The sequence below is a fragment of the Rhipicephalus microplus genome, chromosome 1, assembly GCF_043290135.1.
Source record: "Rhipicephalus microplus isolate Deutch F79 chromosome 1, USDA_Rmic, whole genome shotgun sequence".
Lineage (NCBI taxonomy): Eukaryota > Metazoa > Arthropoda > Arachnida > Ixodida > Ixodidae > Rhipicephalus > Rhipicephalus microplus.
This window is the reverse complement of record NC_134700.1, coordinates 10187582-10212889: the sequence shown is the minus strand read 5'-3', so window position 1 is coordinate 10212889 and position 25308 is coordinate 10187582. Positions and strand designations below refer to the sequence as shown.

Here is a 25308-nt window from a genome sequence, read left to right as displayed (position 1 = left end):
TTTACTGCTTCTGCCACAGAGCTCATTTCTTCTAATCTTTCCATTGATCAGAAGGAATGCAGCCCTTCTACAGCTTAAAAAGATATCCCATTTTCTTCAACATCATTTGTCGGTCCCCCCCCCCCCCCCCCGCCTGCTTAGCATGTCTGTGTTCCCTAGAGGCTTCCTAATGTTTTGCTATGGCTCTCTTAACTTCCTCATCCTATCAACTCTTGGGTTTGTGTCTTCTTTTCCTGGCCCCGCCGTGGTAGTCTAGTGCTGCTCACCCGCAGGTTGCGGGATTGAATCTCGGCTGCGGCGGCTGCATTTTCGTTGGAGGTGGAAATGTGGTAGGCCCGTGTGCTCAAATTTGGGTGCACGTTAAAGAACCCCAGGTGGTCGAAATTTCCGGAGCCCTCCACTACGGCTTCTCTCATAATCATATGGTGCTTTTGCGACGTTAAACCCCACGTATCAATCATATCAATCAATCTTCTTTTCCGGGGTGACTTGTTACGTGCTTTGGCAAGCTCTAGCTCAAACAGTCTAAATAGATTCGTGTATGTCCACACTGTTTTATTATCCTCAGTGATTACTTTCTCAATTCGCTTAGTAGCTATTTCTATTTGCCTTTCTGAATAAAAATTTTCCTGTAGTTGCTCATTCCTTCTCCTTCAAATTTTCACTGCTCTTCCAAAACTAAGCTTGATACGTTTGTGATCACTACACGGACTTCTGGAGCCAACTTCATCTATGTGCATTCCCCTTAGCTTATCATACATCCTATGTGACATCAGTGCGTAATCTATCGTCGACTTCGGCCTTCCTATCTCCCATGTTATCTGCCGTTCACCCTTCTCGGTACTGGTGCAAATGATCAAATCATGCCTTTCACACATATCCATGATCATTTTGCCTGTTGGGTCGCTATACCCATACTTATCTTCTATGTGCGCATTAATCTCTTCTAGTATAATCATCTCGCACTCTCTTCCTAACGCCTTAATGTCCTTTGATATGCACTCTACCATTGCCTGGTTTTCCTCTCTGACGTTTGCTCGTGTCCATAAGTACAGCAAACGAAGGAGTGTCATTTGCCCTGCCACTTTCCCTTTTAGCCATAAATTTTCTTGCACTCCTGCTTGACCCTTTTCCAGTCCGTACTTTTATGAACGAATGCCCCAAAGCCACTCCCCTTTCTGCTGCCTTCTGCTCTTTTACAACATTCCCACGCGTAGTCCGCATTGTTACGAGGTTGTTTCATGTCCTTAAGATGTGTTTTTACAAAACCGTACCCCATCGGCCACTCCTCCCTTAGCTGTTCTTCTATCTCTTCCCACTTCAGCCTGTTTCTGCCACCCTGCATGTTAAAATACCCTATGTCTGAATTGGCTGGACGCTCGTGGCGACGTCTATTTCTGCCCCGGACTCCACTTATCCTTGGTGCCACTTTTGAATCGTATCTGTCCATACCAACTGTTAAAAAGTCTCACTGGTTGTTTTCCTTGTTAATAGCTATCCTGCACCCCGAAGGGCCCGCGTGCTTCCCAAAACAGTTACTGCGCGTCCTGCAAGTTGCCAATTGCAGACTCTGCCGAATTGCCAAACTCTGCCGAATTCTCAGAGTTTGTTGTTTTCCGGAAAGACAGGAAACAAACACGTGGTGGTGGCGTACTTATCGCTGTCAATAAGCAGTTATCCTGTTCAATGACAAATGTCCCTTGCAAGCTGGAAATTCTGTGGTCAGTCTGCCGCGCTGTACCGGAGACAATTCTGCTAGGTGTGTGGTATCGGCCACCGGACAATGACCCAAATTTCGCACAAGATTTAATCGATATACTCAACCAGCTAACTACTAAATATCCCACCGTGCATATCCTATTTTTTGGTGACTTTAATTTTCCTGACATTGATTGGCAAGACGTCAACCAATTAATAACAGGCCACTCCAGAACAAAAGAATTCATTAACGTCTGCTTATATTTTAACCTAACACAGCTAATAACAGAACCTACACGTATTGCTGGTGAAACTTCTAATATTCTGGATCTAATACTAACAGATAAACCCTAAAGCTTGTCACATGTTACACTTGTTCCTCAGATCAGCGACCACAAAGGTATTTATGCTGTTTTCGAATTCGTCCCTAAATTACGCAAACCATGCAGTAAAGCTATATGTCTGTACGACAAGGGAGATTACAACGCAATAAACGCTGAACTCGAAGCCTTCCTACCTCATTTTGAAACAACATTAAGTGAACGATCAGTGAACGATAACTGGTTAATTTTGGAAGATAAAATTAAGGAGCCAACAAACAAGTTTGTTCCCAGTACCACCTTCTGTTCTAATAAACGAAATCCATGGTTTTCTAAACTTTTAAAGCGACTTGAAAATAAAAAAAACGACTTTTTCGTGCAGCTAAACACGCAGCAACCGCCAGCGCATGGGATCGGTGTAAAGAAGCTAAAACCTTTTATTATAATGCTATTCGAACTGCAAAAAGAACATTTCTTCATACTGATCTTCCGAAGATCTTGGTAAATAACCCTAGGAAATTTTGGGAGGTACTTAACCCTAAGAAAATTCCAGGTATTTTTTAATAATCCTTCGGGCGAAGAAGTTAGTCATTCTGAATGCGCAGAAGTATTTAACTCAGCATTCGCTTCTGTGTTCACAAACGAAACTAACAGTCCCTTTCCAATTTTTCCGTCTAGCATCGTCTCTGTAAAGCCCAGTATTGATTTCCTCACTTCCGGAATTATGTCGGTAATAGACAATCTCAATCTCTCTTCTTCAGCGGGATCAGACGATATCACCTCAAAACTTCTGAAAAATACCAAGCACATGTCTGCTATATACTTATCACTATTGTTCTGTAAGTCATTATCCACAGGTAACCTACCAATAAACTGGAAAATAGGAAAGGTCATTCCAGTCTTTAAATCAGGCGATAGATCATGTCCTCTCAATTATTGCCCCATTTACTTAACAAGCGTGCCTTGCATGCTCATGGAGCACGTCATTTACACGGAACTCATGCACTTCTTGGACTATAATAACTTTTTTCATTCCACACAGCATGGATTTCGAAAAACTTTTCCTGTGAAACCCAACTTGTCCTTTTCGTTCGTAATCTGCACACTAACCTGGACAATAACATACAGACTGACGCTATCTTTCTTGACTTTGCCAAGGCATTTGGCAAAGTACCCCACAACCGCCCGATGTTAAAACTATCGGAATTAAACTTAGACCCTAAAATTTTAACCTGGATTCGAGAATTTTTGACGAATCGTTACCAATTCGTTACCATTAATGGACATAACTCTTACCCTCTGGCAGTAACATCAGGCGTCCCGCAAGGACCTGTTCTTGGACCCCTATTATTCATAATATACATTAACGATCTACCTTTTCACGTATCCAGCAATATTCGTATGTTTGCAGACGATTGCGTTATATACCGTACTATTACTAACACATCAGCCCAAGTTGCATTACAAGATGACATTAACCATATGCTTAACTGGTGCAATCGTTGGCTAATGACACTAAACCCTAATAAATGCAAGTTCCTCTCGTTTCACCGTCGGCGCAGCACCCTCACCTATTCTTATCAAATCGGTAAAGTTGCATTGGAAAATATCATCACATACAAGTACTTGGGAGTCACTTTGGATAACGATTTATCATGGCGCGTCCACATTACCAATATCATATTATCAGCTAACAGATTGCTTAGATTTTTATAGCGGCACTTACGTCATGCTCCTCTTCCTGTAAAACTACAAGCTTATACATCTTTAATTCTCACCCAAATTGAATACGCGTCGCCTGTCTGGAGTCCTCATCTAGCATACTTAAACGACGCACTAGAATAACTCCAGAATAGAGCAGCTAGCTTCATTCATTCCTCGTATTCATATAATGTGAGTGTTTAATCTCCTAAACAAGGATCCAATCATTCAAATCTTAACATTCGTCGTCGAGTTTCTAGTCTCATTTTGTTCCACAAGCTCTATCACAGTCAACAAGGCCACCCGCCCTATATCTTGCCTCCTGCCCGCACATCTCACCGCACCACTCATTCCTTTCATGTCGGCCGGCCACGCGCCCGTACCACGACATTTTCCGCCTCCTTATTTTTTCGTGCAGCTTCCGACAGGAATGGCCTTTCCACTGATCTCGCCACCATAATGTGCCACTCAACATTTACGCAAATTGTCACTCGTTTCTTTTCACTTTGAATACATTACATTGTTCCTTTTTGTGCAACTGGTTCTCACTTTGTCTTCTTTTTTTTGGCAAGGTGTTACGCCTGTTAATGTGTATACTGTTCCTGCACATGTATTATTTTATTTCTGTATTGGTTACCCCTGTTCATACTTGTCCCATCCTGCATATGTATTACATTTGTTGTATGTTTCCCACCCCTTTTGTAATACCTCCTCTAGGAGGTCTTTAAGGTAATAAAGTGAAAGTGAAGTGTGAAGTGAAGCAAGTGACGAACTCACCTCATGACCTAACCTTCCATCCAAGTGAATTATGTCTCGTTGAAAACCACCCCACCTATGCAGCTCTCTGTTTATTTCTACAACCTCAAAGCCTTTTTCTCGACTCATCCTCTCATACCTCTTGGTTTGCGCCTACCGACTCATACCTCTTGATTTGCGTTGGAAACCGCTCTTTGCAGGTTGCCGTCGCACATCGGTACCTCTGGTATCGTGCATATCACTACCTGTACCTGAGGAGAAGTGGCTCGCATGTCATCGACCCCTTTTGCCAGTGTGGTCGCTAGTCCTGCCGCATCTTCATTTAAGACGTCGTTTAAACCGCCTGAAATTGTCACGAAGTTTCGTCTATCAGCTGTTTGCGCTCGCTTGCCTCATGACAGCTTCAAGCGTGCGTCCTTGGAACGTCCGTACTGCAACCATCTTGTCATCTCTTACCCTCTCTTTGATTAGTTCTGCGCATCGAATGAAATTCGAGTCGCCGGCCATTATCACATGCTGTGACTTTTCGGCTGCAGCGTCCCGCACCTGGGGGTTACTTGCACCTGTGAAGCCAGCTGCTTTGTCCCCTCTCAGCTCCACCACTACTTAGATGAAGCTGGGCCTTGCGACAATTGAACCGGCTGAACCTGTTTTTTTCCAAACTTGCTTATTCTTTCTTTTCCACCATTCTGGTTGCCGGTGCCCAACTGTTCGCTCTGTCAGCCGCTCCTTTGTTCACCTTGGCTAGTGCTTCCTCGGCAGACTTCAGCCTTTCTCTCATTGCTCTCGTTTTCTCTTGCCCTGTCACCAACGCAGTATCCAGCTCGGTGATTCTCAACAGCAGTTCACTCTGGGCAACCATCGTTTTCTCCATTTTTTTCTTGACCTCACACTGCCTACACTTCGCGTCAGCCTCCTCTTCATTTGTTTCTGCACTTGGGTCCGTTTTCAAACCAACCGCGTATGCTGAACACTTTAAAGCCTTTTTAACCATGTCTTTATGACGCCAATTGTCCTTATGACTTGTCTCACTCGATAATTACAAAACACGATTACTGTCCTACGAAAGAGAAGAAGTCTGAGCTCTGCTACGAAATTTTGCGTGTTCAATGTACGTGCACCTCCCCCACGGGGTGGCAAGAGAAAAAAACACAAAGAAACAAACACTCACACTCACACGCACAAACTAGTAAATACCTGGTTACTGACCACCGGAAAAGCCATACAATGTAATAAGTGCAACAAATATTTTAACTGCTGCCTTTTCAATTATGAAGGCAAGCTCAAAACATCCAAAACCGCTTATCTGCGCAGTCGATCGGGAGCGTTCTAAAAGCACGTCCATGCACCGTGCCAATCCGAACTAAAGTTCTACGTGACAAGGTGCCCCCTCGCGTCGAGAAGAAGTCTAAAAAAAGAACCGTAACTGTTGTATTTCCTGGCTCATTTCATGTTGAAATGCCCGCCCCCTCCCCCCAGAAATACACGTTACTCACATTGAGCGTCTGCAGAAGCGTCTGCTTGTGTGCAGATGACCATTCCAGTGAGCTACATTTTACCTGAGTGATTTGCTGAGCCGCCATCTTGTTTGGACCGCAAAGTAGGCTGCACCGTATTTGTCTACGATGCGGTCTTTTTGGAGCTGTCTATTCGCCGGCAACGTGAGAACTGGAATGGGTCTTAAGGGGGCCGCCGTTCATTTGACTGTCTATTTAGCTTTCTATGGTGAGTATTGGAACGCAATCAATACAGACGGAGGTCCAAACGTAAAAACTGTCAGAGAACCTCCTGTTAGAAGAATCATAAAAACGTAAAAGAAAACTTGACAACTAAGAAACATTCAATATAAAGATTTTTCAATATAACGAACTAGCACATATGTAAATACCTATCAATGGATGTACATATATAGTGATAATACACAAATACAAAAATACATGTATTTTAAACCAATGCACATAAATACACAAATATAGTCAGGTCATGCATGTAGTTAGTAACGATTGTTTTAGGTGACGCCGGAAGCAATGTAATGCAGGGTTCGATTTAATAATTGAATTACAGCCTGATACTTTCGACCCAAGCACTTCTGAAAACGAGCCTTTTCGTCAGCACTTCTGAAAGTGAACCTTCTAAGTGGAGAGGGGAACGTCACCACCTATAAAGTAGCTGAGTCTCACGACTCATATTCATATTGATTTTTAGGTTCCTATACAGAAACAACATAGGCACCTGAAGGCTGGTGCAAATGAATAGAATATCTGCGGCCCATTGTGGTTTTTATTAAAGTTAATATTTAACGAACTACGTTGATATTGTATCATTGGCCTCGGTGAATTTTTTCGTCTCGATATCTAAACAGAGTGATATTTTATGCTACGGTAAGAAATCAGTCATTTTGTGTCAAAATTCAATCTATTTTTCTGGCTCCTGAAACAACAATAATATTTCAAAAATGAAACACATCAGTGGGCCTTTGCATAGAATTAACTCTTGCAAGTAATTTTTTTATTGAAATCACTCGTAAAACTTATTACCTGCGGAATGATAGAGATCTTGCGGCGCAGGTCATGTAGGCCGATGAATCTGATATCAATGCCGTCAATCAGGATGGCTCCATCTGGCTCTGTCATTCGGAACAGCGCAGCGATGATGGAGCTCTTACCAGCACCCGTACGGCCAACGACACCAATCTGCAGCCCCAGAAGGTTAATTTGCAGAATAGCCAAAGGAGGACAAGTTTTTTGAACTAGTGGAAATAAAAATAAGGTTCAGAAATGCCAGTAAGAACGTGATTACGTATTGGTAATTGAAAAGATGTAGCCGAGTAATATTGCTGTTCCTCCGCCAGTTCATCCGCTTCTAGAAAATTAGAGTTTCAAGACACAAACTAAAAAACGCGCCATCAAAAATTAAGCTTCTTGCATACTGTGTATTTCTACGACCCTGTCTTGAGTACGAGTGCGTGGCCTGGGACCCATTTAAAAAAAGACATTTATAAACTTGAAATGGTCCAGAGAAGGGCGGTAAGACTCTTATATAATGCCTACACATTGTTGATTCACCTTCGTCACTTATGGCTACAAACAGCATTCCACTTTTGAAACAGCATAGAGCTATCGCCAGGCTCAAGTTTTTTTTCCTACTTCTAAATCGCCAGTTTAATATCGACCCTCATGAATACCTATCTCTGTCTTCTTCCAGGCAAACCAGACATAATCACAATCATGATCTGACACCATGCTTCGCGCGTACTAACCTTTTCAAACACTCCTTCTTTCCACGAACCATTAGCGCTTGGAATACACTGCCTACATATGCTTTACCTGAACATGGCATTCGTGATTTCGAAAAATTCATGCATCTGTTTTCTTAGCCAACATTATTGACACCATGCTACATAAGGTCATATCATGAGTTCAGTTGTGTTGTGTTACTTCTTTGCTTAAGATTGTTTCAAGCAATCTGTGCACTTTTTTCTTTTTTTCTATTAGTGTATATTTATTACCCTCTATTTAGTACGTACTTCTTTTTCAGTTATTACGTAGGATAGTAAGAAAACTGTTGTACAAACGTCATCCATTTGTTTTCACTGTGTTCCCCTTTTTCACCCCTCCAGCTGGGTTCGGTATAGCAGTATGTACTTAATAAAAATAAAATGAAAATAGGTACCATCGGTCACGTTTTCGCGTGTGACTTCAACGCCCTGCACATATCTAAGCGATTTAAAAGAAGCGAAACTGAGACGTCTTCCCCCGGCATGAATGGGAGTATACTGTGGCCGGGCTAGCAGGGGCACGCTTGCGCGCGCGTTACGTTCTTCGTGAACCTAGCAGCAAATCGCAGGGACATTAGGACGGTCATTGAGAGCGACGTGGTGACCTCTGATCTGTGGAGATACCATCTCATGAATTTTCGGTGTAGACGTCTAACCTTCAGAGGCGCCATTCAAAGACCTTAAGTTTTGCGGCGCGTTTGTTGTCTTAATGCGACATCATCTTCAGCAGCAGCCTTACTACGTCCCCTGCAGGACAAAAGCCTCTCCCATGTTCCGCCAGTCCACTTGGTTCTGTGCTCGCTGCGGCCACGTTCTACCCGCAAACTTTTTATTCTCATCTGCCCGCCTCACTTTCTGTTACCACCTAACCCGCTTGCCTTCTCTGGGAATCCAGTCAGTTACCCTTATTGACCAGTGGTTATTTTGCCTACGCTCTGTATGCCCGGCCCATGTCCATTTCACCTTCTTGATTTCAACTTTTATGTCCTTATTCCGGGTTGTTTTCTAATCTACTCTGCTCTCTTCTTGTCTCTTAAGGTTACACCTACCATTTTTTTTCCATTGCTCGCTGCGTCGTTCTGAACTTAAGCTGAACCCTCTTTGTAAGTCTCCTGGTTTCTGCTCCGTAGCTAAGTACCGGCAAGATACAGCTGGTATATACCTTCCTCATGAGAGATAGTGGCATTCTAACTGTCATAATTTAGGAGTGCTTGCCAAATGTGCTCCACCCCATTCTTATTCTTCTAGTTACTTCAGTCTCGTGATTTGGCTCCGCGGTTATTACCTACCCTAAGTAGACATAGTCTTTTACCACTTGAAGTGCACTGTTACCTATCTCGAAGCGCTGCTCTTTTCCGAGGTTGTTGTACATTACTTTCGTTTTCTGCAGATTAATTTTAAGACCTACCTTTCTGCTGTCTTTCTCTAACTCCGTAATCATGAGTTGCAATTCGTCCCCTGAGTTACTCAGCAATGCAATGTCATCGGCAAAACGCAGGTTACCAAGGTAATCTCCATTAACTCTTATCCCTAACTCTTCCCACTCCACGCCTCTGAAAACATCCTGTGAGCACGCGGTAATTAGCATTGGCGAGATTGTGTCTCCCTGCCTTACACCCTTCTTGATTGGTATTTGTTGTTTTCTTTATGGAGCACTATGGTTGCAGTTGATCCCCTGTAGATTTCTTCCAGAATGTTTATATATGTTTCGTCGACGCCCTGATTCCACTTTTTCTGCATGACTGCTGATATTTTTACGGAATCAAACGCCTTGTCGTTCTCTAGGAAGGCTGTGTATAGCGTTTGGTAGTATTCTGAGCATTTTTATTACCTGAATAATAGTATGAATGTGGTCGATTGTTGAGTAGCCTGTTTGAAATTCTGCTTGTTTCTTTGGTTGATTGAATTATAAAGTTGTCTTAATTCTGTTGGTAATTACCTTTATAAATAGTTTGTATACGATGGTGAGCAAGCTGTTCGGTCTGTGATTCTTCAAGTCTTTGTCATCACCTCTCTTATGTATTGTGAGCATTCGTTATGCGCTTCTCATATATGCATTGTCATATTCATCATCATCCGTCTGGGTCCCTGTCCTCATCTTCACTGGGGGTCAACACAATCATCCTCGGGCGTGTGCGCGCTCGTTCTCAAACTTCGCGTTCGCTGATGAGCCCTTTGGCTGAATAAACGCTGTCTCAACCCAGACGCCATACGTGGTGGAGGTGGATTTTCAGTCCTAGGTTCTCTCCCACTTCGCTCGACTCCCTGGAGCTGCCTTCAGGCCACCGATTGCCCCCACTGTCTGGCAGCACGTCCCAGAACGAGCCTGCCGGTGCTGCTGCCATCGCTGCTGCCATCTCTCCCCCGCCGTCTTCAGCCGCGCCTCGTATGTGCGTAGAGAGCCACCACCGTGATCCCCCTCTCTTCGCCAGACTTCGCGGGGAAGACGTGGAGGACTGGCTCGATGAGTACAGCCGCGTGAGTGTTGCTAATCACTGGGACGATAGCGTCAAGCTCCGCTACGTCTTTTTCTACTTGACCGGTGTGGCGAAGACATTGTATTTCAACCACGTCATTGACTTACCCGACTGGGCGACCTTCCAGCACCAGCTGCGACATGTTTTCGGGACACTGGCCATCTGTTCCACCATCGCGAAGAGGACCCTCGATACTCGCCGACATCTCGGTGAATCTTACACTTTCTAAATTGAGGATGTCCCTTCACTGTGCCGGCGTGTTAATTCATCTATGCCGGACTGAGAAAAAGTACGCAACATCTTGAAAGGCATTTGACCTGTTGCTTTTAATGCCCTCGCTGCGTAAAATCCAGCTACCATCGCTGACGTCATTGCAACATGCCAGCGCTTTGATTCACTGGACTCCGCCAGTTTCCTACCGGACATTGGCGACCACCACTTCACGTCCCACCGCCATTTGCGTGACCTCATCCGGGACATTATACGAGAATAATTGCGGTCTTTGGGCTTCACACCTCCTTCAGCATGTTCAACACAGTCTTCGGTAGTTCCTTTGCGTGACCTCATTAAGGATGAACTTACATCCCTAACCAGCCCTGACCTCGTACAACCACCTGTTTCTCGCCCCATATCAGCCTACGCTCAAGTAACTGCCGCGCCTCCGAGCAATGTACACGTGACATTGCCGCAACCATCCTACGCATCGGTTGCTGCCACTCCCCCGGTCAACTACTGTTTGATGCCACCTGAACTTTCTTCGGTTCACCTCAGCGCGCTATCTTCAGGTGCCCCTAACACCTTCTACTCTCCACCCTGGTGCTCGTCCCACCCTGTCTGCTATTACTGCGGCTATTGCGGCCATATATCTCGTTTTTGCCGAAACCACCAGCAAGATGAGCGTCAGGGTTACGACGTGCGTGAACGAGATTGGTCTACTGGGGCCTCTTATCAAGGTCAGCGTCAGTCTCCTCGGCAGCGGTCTCCATCTCCACCGGCATCGAATGCACCGCGGAACAGCGGAAACACGAGACGCCACTCGCCTTCGCCCTTCCGCCTTTCCTCTTTTCCACTTCGACCCGCATCATTCTCGTCTAATAGTCATGCGGAAAACTAAATGATTATTTTGTGCAGGAGAAACTGCATTCGAAATAAGAACTGAAATGTCTCCATCAGGCCCGTATTACATGATTTCTGTGAAAGTGGAAGGAGTGCGTGTCGATGCTCTTGTGGATACGGATGCAGCACTTTCTGTTATGCATGTTGGTTTTAGCTAGAATACTTAGCTATGGAGCAGAAACCTGGAGACTTACTAAGAGGGTTCAGCCTAAATTGAGGAAGACGCCGCGAGCAATGGAAAGAAAAATGGTAGGTGTAACCTACCATTTTTTGAGAAATGAGTGGATTAGGGAACAAAATGGGCTTAAGGTTATGATAGTTGAAATCAGAAAGAGGAAATGAACATGGGCCAGGCATGTAGCGCGTAGACAGGATAACCACTGGTCATTTAGGCTAACTAACTGGATTCCTAGAGAAGGCAAGCGGTTTAGGGGGAGACAGAAGGTTAGGTGGGCAGATGAGATTAGGATGTTTTGGTGGCTTTGACGAGTACGACGTTGCCTATACCAGCCGCACCCTCAGTAAAGCCAAGATGTATTACAGTGTCACTGAAAATGAGTGCCTCACAATTATTTGGGTGATCGCAAAATTTCGATCTTATATGAATGGACGTCCGTTTGATATTGTGACAGACCACCATGCGCTTTGCTGGTTATCGTCACTAAAAGATCCTAATGGTCGGCTCGCTTGTTGGGCATTGCGGTTACAGGAATTCGATATCCGTGTTATCTACCGTTCTGGCTGGAAGCAATCCGACGCCGATGCCCTGTCACGCTCGCCGTTGGCATCAGAGCCTCTCTGCTCGTCTATCTTCACCAGTGCTGCCTTGGCCATCAGAATTTCAGACCTGCCTTCTGAGCAACGCAAAGACGCTTGGATGTCTTCCCTTTTGGACTTTCTCTCGAACCAGACGCCCACTCCAGTTTCCCAGACGCTTCGCCGTCAAGCACAACACTTCGCTATTCGGGATAACCTGCTTTACCACCAAAACTGCAGCTCGGTCGGCCGTAAGCGGTTGCTGGTCATCCCCCAACATCTCCGCTGTGACATCTGCGCCACGTTCCACGATGATCCGCAATGTGGCCACGCCGGTGTGTTAAAAACATACACTCGCTTGCAGCTGCGGTACTACTGTCGCGGTATGTAACGTTTAGTTCGTCGTAACGTAAAGTCTTGCCTTACGTACCAGCGACGCAAGATGCCCGCTCAACATACCACAGGTCCCTTGCAGCCGTTGCCATGTCCAACACGACCTTTCGATCGTGTCGTAATCGACCTTTACGGCCCGCTTCCCTATACTTCGAGTAGCAACCGCTGGGTGATTGTCGCTATCGACCACCTAATGCGCTACGCTTAAACAGCTGCTGTACCTTCTGCTACCGCAAAAGACGTGGCGTGTTTTATGCTGCAAAACCTGGTTTTAAGGCATGGAGGAACTCGGGAGTTACTAAGCGACCGCGGCCGCGTTTTTCTCTCCGATGCCATCAAAGCGTTTTTGAGCGAGTGTTGCATTATACACCGCACTACCACAGCCTATCACCCGCAAACTAATGGGATGACAGAGCGTTTATCGTACAATTGGAGATATGCTGGCCATGTACGCTTTATCTGACTAGTCAAATTGGGATAGCATACTGCCTTTTGTGACATATGCATACAACACTGTAACGCAAAGCACCACTGGATTTTCGCCTTTCTTTCTTCTTTTTTGACGTGAGCCATCATCAACAATGGATGCTATTCTTCTTTATCGACCGGACCCTTCAGAGTTGGCAACCGTATCACGAGCAGCAGCACACGCTGAAAAATGTCGGAAGCTTGCCCGTGCGTTCACGTTGCACGACCAGACGCACCAGAAACATCACCCCGACGCGTCAACCACGTCTATGCGCTTTGCTCCTAACTCACTGGTGTGGCTATGGATTCCTTTTACTCCTCCAGGACTCTCCCACAAGCTTTCGTCCAGGTACCATAGTCCCTATCGAGTTGTACGCCAAATATCCCCTGTCAACTACCTTGTCGAGCCCTTGGACGCATCTCCGGACAAGCGCCGTCGGGGACAAGAAATCGCACATGTCCCTCGGCTCAAGTCATGCCATGATCCTTCTGTGTACATCTGTCCTTAGGTCACCAGGATGGCTCCTTAGTCGCCCAGGAGAGATTGTAGCGAGAGCAGTGGACGCGGAGCTCGGGTAGAGAAAGAAGATGCACTGGGATGGCCTTGCATTCAGTTAGCCCTTGCGATAAATAAATCTTTTGTTCGCCGAGTGAGCTCCTGCTTGTTCAACACCCCGTTACAGCGGTTACAAATTCGCAGCAGCAAGCACAGGACCTGAGTTAACTGGTGAAACATGGGAGAGGCCTTTGTCCTGCAGTGGACGTAGTCCGGCTGATGATGATAATGATGATGATGATGATTTGGGCCAAAGTCTGTACAAAGTGATGACCCCTCACGATGGAACCACGTTGATTGCTGCCCAGGGGCATACCATTCGCCCTTCCGCTTTCTGTACAGCCCGCGTTTTTATTGATGGTATCCGCCATCCCATTCAGTTCACCGTCCTGACTGACTGCCCTCACCAATTATATTAGGATGAAATTTTCTTTCATCTGCCTTTGTGGCAATGTGCTGGGTCAACGCGTCATACATCTCACCGACGTGTACTGCACGCTCAACGACGACACCTAAGAGTCACTTAGTTTGACAGCTGCGGAGGATACCAAATTACCACCAGGTCAAGACTGAATGGTCACCATTGACGTCACCATCATTTAGTTGCGTTGGTAAAAGCATCGTTCTCGCTTCCGCCCCGCCGCGGTGGTCTAGTGGCTAAGGTACTCGGCTGCTGACCCGCAGGGCGCGGGTTAGAATCCCGGCTGCGGCGGCTGCATTTCCGATGGAGGCGGAAATGTTGTAGGCCCGTGTGCTCAGATTTGGGTGCACGTTAAAGAACCCCAGGTGGTCTCAATTTCCGGAGCCCTCCACTACGGCGTCTCTCATAATCATATAGTGGTTTTGGGACGTTAAACCCCACATATCAATCAATCAATCATCGTTCTCGCTTCCAGTATAGTTCGTTTTCTCAAGGGTTTCGCATTTGTCACTGCCGTAAATACAACATCTGAAAAGATTCTACTTCCTCAGAACACCACGGTGGCCTGCGTGACTGATCCCGAGCCTGCGTGCGTCGTGCCACTTCATGCCGTCTCCTCCAACGACCACCCTAGTGGTGAGCCTACATCGTCTTCCGCATTCGCTGCAGCCATTAGCTACGATTTGACACCTTCACAAATGCAACAGCTGCTTGCTTTGTTGAAGAAGCATGCAAGTTGTTTTGATATTCACTCCTCGACATTGGGCCGCACTACTACTACACCGCATCGAATCCACGCAGTCGGAACATCTGTTGTACGCCGCCGGCTCTACCACGTGTCTTCAGCTGAGAGAAAAATTGTTAAAGAAAACGTAGCTAACATGCTCAAACGAGAGGTAATTCGCCCTTCATCTAGCCCTTTGTCGTTGCATCTGGTTCCGGTTCGTAAGAAGGATGGCTCCGTGCGCTTTTGCGTCGATTACAGGGCGCTCAACAAGATAACTCGCAAGGATCTGTACCCAATGCATCTGATTGATAGCGCCCTCGATTCTCTACAAGGCGCGAAATAATTTTCCAGCCTCGACCTGCGTTCCGGATACTGGCCAATTCCTATGCACGAAGAGGATAAAGAGAAAACAGCATTAGCAACCCCCGACGGGCTATACGAGTTCAATGTTATGCCTTTCGGGCTGCGCAACGCGCCCGCTACTTATGAGCGCATGATTGATACCGTGCTGCGCGGCCTCAAACGAAAGACCTGCCTCTGCTACTTGGACATCATTATTTTTTCGACAACGTTTCCTCAGCATCTGCAACGTTTGGATGACATTCTGACGTGCCTTGCGGCCGCTGGTCTTCAACTAAACACTAAAAAATGCCGTTTCTCCACACAAGCTATCAAGGTTTGGGGCCACGTCGTGACCAAAGACGGAATTTGGCCAGATCCGGAAAGAATTGCTGCGGTACTTCGCTTTCCGCGCCCCGAAAGGCTGAAGAAGTTGCGTAGTTTTCTTGGTCTCGCCTCCTATTTTCACCGTTCTATACGAAACTTCACATCAATAGCGGCTCCACTGCACCAGCTTCTTGATTTTGACGTGCCCTTTTTGTGGACGGAAAAATGTCAAGTGTCATTCAACCTGTTAAAATGTGCCCTCACGTCTGAACCTGTACTCCACCACTTGGATGAGGCCGCACCGACCATTGTTCATACGGAAGCTAGCAGCCGTGGTATAGGTGCCGTGCTGCTCCAACGTGACACCTCTTCACAAGAGAGAGTAGTTGCATATGCCAGTAGTGTACTAACCGCGACCGAGAAGAACTAAGCCATAACTGAGCAGGAGTGCCTGGCGGTGGTCTGGTCAGTGTAAAAGTTACGTCCCTATCACCACGGCCCTCAGTGCAAGATCCTTACGGACCACTACGCCATATGCTGACTTTCCACCCTGAAGAACTAGTCTGGACGCTTGGGTCAGTGGATTCACCGTTTACAGAAGTATGACTTCAATATCATTTACAAGTCAGGTAGAAAACACCAAGACGTCAACGCCCTTTCGCGCTGCCCACTACCAAATACCCAGCTCAGCATCGGTCAAAATTCAGCCATCACTTCTACACCAGCGCCTGCGCTCGCCTCAATAGACCAGCTATTTTCGGACGACAAGCGCACATTTCACTCCTAGCAGTTGTCTGATCTGTAATGTAGGCGTATCATGGACCAGCTCTCAGGAGATTTCCATACACCTAACGCACGGCATCGTCATCAGCCCTTGCGATTTAAGCTGGAGAATGGAGTTTTGTACCGTCACATCTACCATCCTCATGGTCAATGCTGGGTTCCCGTGCTACTACGCCCTCTTCGACTTGACGTGCTTAAAGCCTTCCACGACGACTTGACTGCCGGACATCTTGATATTCAAAAAACTCACGACTACATTCGAAGTCACTTCTACTGGCTTGGTGTTTCAACTAGCGCGCGCGCTACGTCTTTTCCGGTGTTCCGTGTCTGCGTCATAAAATCCAGACAACCGCACTGACCGGGCCTCTACAGCCAATTCCGTGCCGCACAACGCCATTTGAGGTTGTAGGTACTGACATTTACGACCCTCTTCCCGTCACATCTACTGGCAAACGATGGATAGTGACCACTGTAGACCACTTGACACGCTACGCGGAGACAACGTCTGTATCAACTACCTCTGCTTCGGAAGTTGCCAACTTCGTTCTGCACGCCATCATTCTGCGCCATGGTGCCGCTCGTATATTGCTGAGGGACCGTGGAAGGGTGTTTCTGTAAGAAGTGCTAAATAAAGTATTGCGCGCCTCTGGAATAACGCACAAGACAGCTTCAAGCTACCACTCTCAGACCAGTGGTCTCACTGAGAGGTTTCACCATACTCTTGCTAATATGATAGCCGTCTACATCAGTCTAGATCAGAAAAAATGGGATACTCTTCTACCATTCCTCAGCTTTGCCTACAACACGGCCATTCAGCGCACCACCGGTTATTGGCCATTCTACCTCCGTTTATGGACGTTCCCCTACTTTCTTCCTCAATGTTTCCTTTTTCAACAGTGACGTCAACTTGTTTCCGTCTTCCAGCGAGAAATACATATCATGACTAGGCCGGTGTTTCGATTGTGCACGCATAAACACGGAAGCAAAACCGCAAGATCGAAAAGTCATTTATGACGCATCCCATCGCCTTCTATTCTTCCGACCTGGTGACAAGGTGCTCCTGTTCAGACCTATTCGTACACCTGGTCTGTGTGAAAAGCTTCAGCCACACTTAATTGGGCCTTACATGGTTAGCGAACAGACTTCACCCGTTAATTATCGTGTGACTCAACTTGTAGTCCCAACAGACCGCCGTCATCGCACCACAGAGATCGTGTACGTGTCTCGCATGAAGCCTTTCAGGCGACGTTCCCTGTCACATTGAGTTGCTACGGCCAGATTGGCCGCTTCGATGTGGGGGATTTAGTCTGGGAATTCGTTATGCACTTCTTCTCATATATGCATTATCATAATCATCATCGTCCGTCTGGGTCTCTGTCCTCATCTTCACTGGGTGTCCCCACATTCATCATCGGGTGTGTGCGCGCTCGGTCTCAGACTGCCCGTTCGCTGCTGAGCCCATAGGCTGAATAAACGCTGTCTCAACCCAGACGTCATAGTATTAAGATGTTAGCATTCTTCCACAATTCTGGTACCCTTCCCTTCAGGAGACACTTCGTCAACAAGGTAGTTAGTTTTTCTAGCACAGTCTGTCCTCCGTCTTTCAGCAGATCCTATGTTACCTGGTTCTCACCAGCAGCTTTGCCTCTTTGCATTCCCTTCAAGGCTTTTCTCACTTCTATCATTACCGGTGGGATGCCATCTGGGTACTGCTAGTTCTTATATTAAGGTCGTGCTTGTCCCGCCTACTGTTCGGATTTCTGTAAAACTCTCCCGCTATTTTACCTATTATATTCTTATTGGAAGTTACTTTGCCTTACTTGTCCCTAAGTGCATAGATCTGGTCTTGGCCTATCCCAGGTTCCCTGTCCACTACTTTGACCACTTCCTCCGTTCTTCAGAGCGTGTTTAATTTTATACATGAATTACCTTCTTACATTGGATATCTTATTAATAAACTTATGCTTATTAATAAACTTTGTAAGCTCTGTGAATTCTATTTTACCTGTTGTATTTGAAACGTTCATGCTTTCACACTCCTTAATGAGGTTATTTGTCTCCTGGGAGAGCTTACCTCTGTCGCAAGTACCGTACCTCTTACTTACACTGCCCAATCCGTAATAAAACTTGCCAGATTATCATCAATTGCGTCAACGCTAGGGCATAATGAGACCGTACGTTGCATATGTTTAAGAAGTGAGTCGCCATAATGACAGACTTGGTTGCGAAATTTACGAATTTTAATTGCATTGAAAGATATGTACATTCCCTAACCACAGCTTTGAGTAAAAAATTGTCTTCGAACACGCAGAGAGGTAAAACGCCGAAGTATTTCTTGGTGCATAAAATTCAACGCGTCAGCTTTCCATCTTGTCCTCCAATGTGCTTCACATATGCATTGCAGAGCCTGTACAGTTCTCTTAAGTAATATTGAGCAACCGTGATTGTGAATAAAAGCGTTTTTTATCCAGTGATTAAGACAACGTCTTTGGAGGGCGTGGTCCAGCCTGACATAAAGCAATACAAAGAATTTTTAAATTTTTTTGTGTCTTTGTCTGGTGCATAATTTTCTTAGATAACTCCATGGAGTCAACCAGAAGTTCCATTTTAAGTCTAAAAACACACCTGGGTGTCCCAGTTACCTTTAAGGCTTCTTACAAAGAAGCCACCTCTATATGGCTAGGTTCGAGGGGCAGCAGACAAAATAATTTTTCGCCACTAGCAACCGCCTTTCTCAAGTATCGCATAAATGACATTCGAATGGATTCAGTACAATTCTTCAAATATCTTGGGGTATTTTTCACAGCCACTCCAAACTGGACCGCTCACATTGAACATATCACTACTAAAGCAATAAAAAAACTTGGCATCCTCAAAAGGCGTTTATACCTTGCCAACAAAGAAACCAGACTGCATGCATACGTTTCCCTGATAAGACCATCGCTGGAGTATGCTTCAATATTAGGCACCCTCACACTGAAAATTTAAATTACCTGGTTGAATCAATTCAAAACAAAGCTGCGCGCTTCATAACGTCGTCATACTCACCGTTTGAAAGCGTAAGTTCCATACTGAAATTGCTTAATCTGCCCTCCCTTGCCACGCGCCGTAAACTTGCAAGGCTACCTAGTTTTCACTCACTCTTCCACAGCAACACCCAGTTTGCGCGCAAGCATATCCTCCCGCCATCACACATTTTAGCCCATGTTGGTCACCCTAACAAAGTTAATCCCATCTTCCCGAGAACAAAAAAGTACCAAAACTCGCCCTTAGCCCAGTCAATAACCAACTGGAATTCCTTGCCAGCTGATGTAGTCCCTCTAACAGAATCATCATCCTTTCCGGAAGCGGTGAAAGTGTTCTTAGAAGTTCCAATCCATTAATGTATTCATGCGGTGGTGTTGTTCATGTGAATTACTTGAATATTTTTGTGTGTGTTATTCGCGCCTACACTTGTTACCTAGAGCCTATTGTATTTTTATTAACGTACCTTTTCTTCTGCAGAGTTTATATATATGTTTTTATTAACCTTATCACTACTGTTGTGTGTACTCTTTTTTTCATTTTCTTCCATTTAAGCTTTATATAATGATGCTTCTGAACATTTAATGTATCTTACACATGTTGAAAATCTCCTAATCCCCCCCTATGTAATGCCCTCCCGAGTCCTTAGGGTACGTAAATAAATAAATAAAATAAAATAAATAAAATTTCCCACGTATGGTTCTCTCTTCACATGTTTCTTTGGGCTAGATATGGAAAGTTCACTCGGAGGAACAGTGCACCAACGCGCATAAAAAATGTCGCGAAGCAGCCAAACACGAAGCCCGGCTGTTTCTTTCGATTCCGCCTTGTAGCGAGAGAGGAAGACGGGACGGTGGCCAACGTGGCCGAGTAGTTGTCTCGCCACTTCATTATCAAAGGCGATTGCCGAAACAGAGCGGCAGTGGCTGCAGCGTCCAAACCGCCAGGCGCGTGAGCACGATCTACCCAGCTGGTGCCTCGAGCTGTGGCATGAGCTGCATGAGAGGGGCAGCACGGGGGCTAGAAAAAATGATCATGATGATGATTGGCGATGACGATGACGCTTCAGATTACTCTCCCCACAAAAATAAAGACGAAATGAAAAAAAACACTGGGGTCGTATATGCAAGGAGGTTCGTGACGCGAGTCAAAGTGTCCGGAGGTAGTCCAGGTGGGTGCAGGAGGCAGTTGGGAACCAGTGGGTTTCTGGTGGCCGACTCTGGGAGAAACGCAGCGAACGGAAATGAAAGAGCCGGGTCCCTGTGGTCACAGACACGTGCATCCCACGACGAATGGTTGGGAGAATTTGAGAGCGAATCCAGTAGTTCGAGCGGACGCGGCTGACAAAGGTGCCCCTGTCTAAAGCCGTGGGAAGGCACTGAAGAACCCGCGTCGGTGATGTGGGCGAAGCATTCTGATGGATCAAAGCGGAGCCATGATGACCGAGGGTTGATATGGAATAGTCGCGGCAGAATCTCCGACAGCGCACGTGGTGCCGACAAGGCTGCCGAGAAAGAGCAGATGGCTGGCGGGGCTGATGCGGACGCAACCGTTGACGAAACACTGACCTAAGCGTCACAGTGCGACTGCTGTGCCGGCGCGGGTGGCCGAGTCGACGGACGTGGAAACGCCGTGCTCGAAGAAGCGCCCGAAGGTCACGGCAGGCAAGCAGGTCCACAGCGACTGGTCGGCAGATGCGCATAGAGAGGTAATAGACGCCTGAGCCGTGGCAAGGGGCACTTCTGAATTCAAGATACATTGTTGCGGGGTCGTGTCACCTTTCAAGGACTCCGGAGGTCGGTCATGAGCTCCAGTAGGCGTGGGCTCTACTGGAAAGTTGGCGGGCGTACCCGTGCTCTTTGTGGTAGCCTGGTGGTTGTCCATCTGTGTGGGTGGTACACAAGGTGCGGTCTGTTGTGTTATAGGCTGACCAGGCACGTCGTCCTCAGGAGCGTCGGTCATAGTCGCAGTGTCTCGGAAGTTTGGCCACGCTTGATGGCTGGTGGCTTTAAGTTCAGCTGCGGAAAACTGGGAGGGGGATGCCGGTCGCTGCTGGCAGAACACGCAAAGCGTTGGGGTTGGTACAGAGTCCCCCTCCGACGTTGGCGATAGTGAAGGTTCCATGACCGACAGGTGAACAGCGGGTGCAAGGATGTCTGCACTAGACTGCGCGACATGCGGCAAGATAGCTGTCGTGAAGTCCGGTGGGGCCACGGTATCGCGTGTCGTAGATGTCGCGGAAGATGTACAGGTGGCAGGCACGTGTGACGGAGCTGCATACGCGGGCTCCGCGAGAATACACTTCTCGGAGGAGAGGTCAGTCGCAGTGGGGGCGTCTTCTACTTTGTGGTCATGGTCAGGCGCAGGATTGGATATTCCTGCTACCGGATCAGGGGTAGAAGTAGCCGTAGACGGGGAAGCGAGGTCTTTGTCAAGATAGGGCTGCGGGTTGTCTGGTACCTCTCGTTGGGGTGGAGGGGAAACCTGGAACTCACGGCTCCCCGGAAGCGGGCGGTAGGTTTCACCATAGCAGGCGAGCACTGCAGCGCTGAGGTCGTCGAAGGGTCGCGGGCTGGAGGATGACTCGGCGACTAGATAACGCAGCTCAACCGGGAGGGCGTCCAGCAGGACAGCGTGCATCATCGGCTGTGCCTTGATGCCATTGACCACGAGATTGGCATCGAGCCGCATAAACCACGCTCGGTGGTAGACGGGGTGAAACGACGGAAATGGAGGGCAGAGTTACGGAAGCATGTCGGGTGCACGTTAAAGAACCCCAGGTGGTCAAAATTTCCGGAGCCCTCCACTACGGCGTCTCTCATAATCATATCGTGGTTTTGGGACGCTAAACCCCACAAATCAATCAAATTACGAAAGCATGTCAGCGGGCCGCTCGGCCAAGGGCGTGTTCTCCGGGTCACCAATGTAGCGAGAGAAGAAGACGGGACGACGGTTAACGTGGCCGTGTCGTTGTCTCGCCTCTTCATTATCAAACGCAATTGCCGAAAAGAGTGGTGGCGGCTGCAGTGCCCAAACCGCCAGGTGCGTGAGCATGATCTACCCAGCTCGCGCCTCGAGCTGTGGCATGAGCTACACGAGAGGTGCAGCATGGTGACTAGAAAAAAATGACGATGATGATGAATGGCGATGATGATGACGCTACAGTCACTCTAAGCAGCTGTTAGTGCATTCGCGGAAGAGCAGCTGTTTGCCAGATTGGGGGAACCGATGTAAGGGAAAGCCGTGAATACCACTGGTGTATTTTGAAGCAAGGCACGGCGGCACGACTACACAACATCGGAAAGTTTCCACGTGGTGAAAGCGAGGTTTGAACTCACACCAGTATAAACACAGCTAGCTGGCTTGAACGTTCAGGGTAGCGGAAAGGCTCGGCATTTTGATAGGCCCCGACGAAAAGAGCGTAATGAAGTATCACCAAGATGCACCTCCGTTTTGAAAACTATGGAGCGCGATCTCTATAAAGATGTCCTGTTTTCTGCTACCTAAATTTTCAGAATTTAAAGGCCTACTGTAGTGTAGCTAACGCATCAACGCGTATGTGCCTTCGGTAGAGAACGTATGTGCTTTTGGTAGATGGCTTTCTGGGTGGCTTGCGAAGCCGAAAGTCTTGAGCAGGCGATCTGACGTGCGTGATCGGTACGAGCAATAGCGTCGCGTGCATATTCGGTTGACGGCGTTGTAGTAGTTGGAAGTAGGGTGTCGAGTGGTAACGTCGGATCACGGCCATAAAGCAAATAATCGGGTGATTATCCAGTGGTGTTGTGGCGCGAAGAATTTTACGCGAAGGTCACGTGAGGTAGCGCCAGGTCCCAGTCATGGTGGTCGGAGGACACATACATCGGTAGCATGTCGGTGAGGGGGCGATTTAGCTGTGCAGGAAGGCCATTTATTAGGAAGTGGTCAACTTGTAATGTTAGGAAGTAATCAACTTGTGCTGCGTCGAGGAAGAGCGCAGAACATCGTCGATTACACGAGACAAAATGCTCGGCCGCGATCCCTGAGTAATTGGCGAGGAGCGCCATGGTGTAGCATGACATCATAGAGCAAAAAGTCTGCAACGTCAGTAGCGGTGCTGGTGGGGAGTGCTCGAGTGATGGCATACCTGGTCGCGTAGTCTAAGGCAACGGTGACTCACTTGTTGCCCGATTTCGTCTCAGAAAAGGACCAAAAAGATCTTACCAACACGGAAGGTTCGGTTGGGATGGAGATCGGTTGAAGAAGTCCAGCCGGGGGCGCAGTAGGTTGCTTTCTACGTTGGCATTTATCGCAAGAGCTTACGTAATGGCGAATGGACCGGGCGAGACCGCGCCAAAAGAAGCGGTGACGCACGTGGTCGTATGACCGAGATACACTCAGATGACCAGCAGTTGGTTCATCGTGATGCTCGTACAGCATGGTTGAACGCATATGTTTCGGCACGACAAGAAGGAGCGCAGGGCCATCTAGCTGGAGGCTGCGACGGTACAGTGAGCCATTCAAGAGGACGTACATGCGAAGCGACGTGTGATTCGGAGCACATTCAAGACGGTCAATAGGTTGTCGCAGAGAAGCATCACGACGTTTTTCATCACCAATCTGAAGAAACTAGGACATTGACACGATGCTGTGGCTAGGCTCGATGTCTGATTCGTCGCGCTGATCAACAGGGTAGCGGGATAAGCAATCGGCGTCCATATGGGGACGTCCAGACTTATGAGAAACTGAGTAGGAATAACTGTAGAGCAACTGTAGGCGTAATGACCAACGGCCAAGTCGTCCAGTGGGGTCCTTCAGAGAAGAAAGCCAACACGGCGCGTGATGATCTGTGATGACACGGAAGGGCGACCATACAAGTAAAGATGGAATTTTCAAACCGCCCAGACAAGGACGAGACATTCGCGTTTTGTTATAGAATAATTGAGTTCAGCCTTACAAAGCAGACGGCTTGCATACGCGATTACACGGTCGTTGCTCCGCTGAATTTGCGCCAAAATTGCACAAATTCCGTGACCACTCGCGTGTGTTCGCACTTCTGTAGGAGCATCGGGGTCGAAATGTGCAAGAATAAGAGGTGTCGTTAGAGTGGTGATTAGCTGAGAGAAGGCGTCAGCTTCAGAAGGGCCCCAACAAAATGGGACGTCTTGTTTGAGAAGGTCGTTGAGTGGCCGTGCGGGTGGCGCAAAGTTTTTCACGAACCAGCGAAAGTAGGAGCAGAGGCCCACGAAACTGCGAGCATCGTGGACAGAGCGTGAGACTGGAAAGTTTGTTACAGCGCGTACTTTTGCTGGGTCTGGTCGTACGCCGGCAGCGTCAACAAGGTCACCCAACACGGTAATCTGACGAAGATCGAAGTGGTACTTGGAGGAATTGAGCTGCAGGCCGGCCCGTCAAAATATGGACAGAATGGTCGAAAGGCGTTCAAGGTGGGTTGCAAAAGTAGGTGAGAAAATGATCACGTCATCCAGGTAACACAAACAAGTCGACCATTTACATCCTTGTAGGAGCGTGTCCGTCATTCTCTCGAACGTCGCTGGAGCGTTGCAGAGACCGAAGGGCATGACCTTAAATTGACAAAGACCGTCAGGGGTAACCAAGGCGGTCTTTTCTTGGTCCATGCCATTTACGGAAATTTGCCAGTAGCCAAATCGAAGGTCGAGATGTGAAAAGAAGGTGGCGCCATGGAGGCAGTCGAGGGTATCGTCAATGCGTGGTAGAGGGTACACGTCCTTTTCGGTAATTTTGTTTAGGTGGCGATGATCAACACAGAAACACCATGAGCTGTCTTTATTTTTTATTATTACCACGGGAGTTGCCCAAGGGCTTGATGATGGTTAGATTACGTTTTTCATAAGCATTTTGGCCACTTCTTTCTGAATCACTTCTCACTCGGTCGCCGACTCATGGTACGACCGATGGTGAATGGGCGCAGAGTCACTAGTGTTGATTCGGTGAATGTCAATTTATTCAGGCCCAAGGGACGATCATCGGTGTCGAAAGTGTCACTGTATGAGACCAAAACCTGGCAGAGAGCGTCGGCCTGGTAAGGCGACAGCTCCGATTCAATCATGTTTCGAAAAATAGCATCGTCTGAGCTGGGTGACCGTGCGACTGCGCTTCGATCAGGAGCAGATACAGTGACAACACTGACATCGTCCTCTGTTACGGCAGT

At 47.3% G+C, this 25308-nt stretch overlaps 1 protein-coding gene across 6 annotated transcripts in view; it reads right to left on the bottom strand.

Moving 5' to 3' along the window:
- The window catches only part of LOC119178190 (ATP-binding cassette sub-family C member 4), a 2441444-nt gene that overhangs the window by 231730 nt on the left and 2184406 nt on the right, over nt 1-25308 (bottom strand). For all 6 annotated transcript variants that reach the window (XM_075869787.1, XM_075871012.1, XM_075871549.1 and 3 more), the window contains one exon: nt 7013-7168. In XM_075869787.1, the coding sequence (XP_075725902.1) occupies nt 7013-7168 (156 nt within the window). The remainder of the gene's footprint in view (nt 1-7012; nt 7169-25308) is intronic.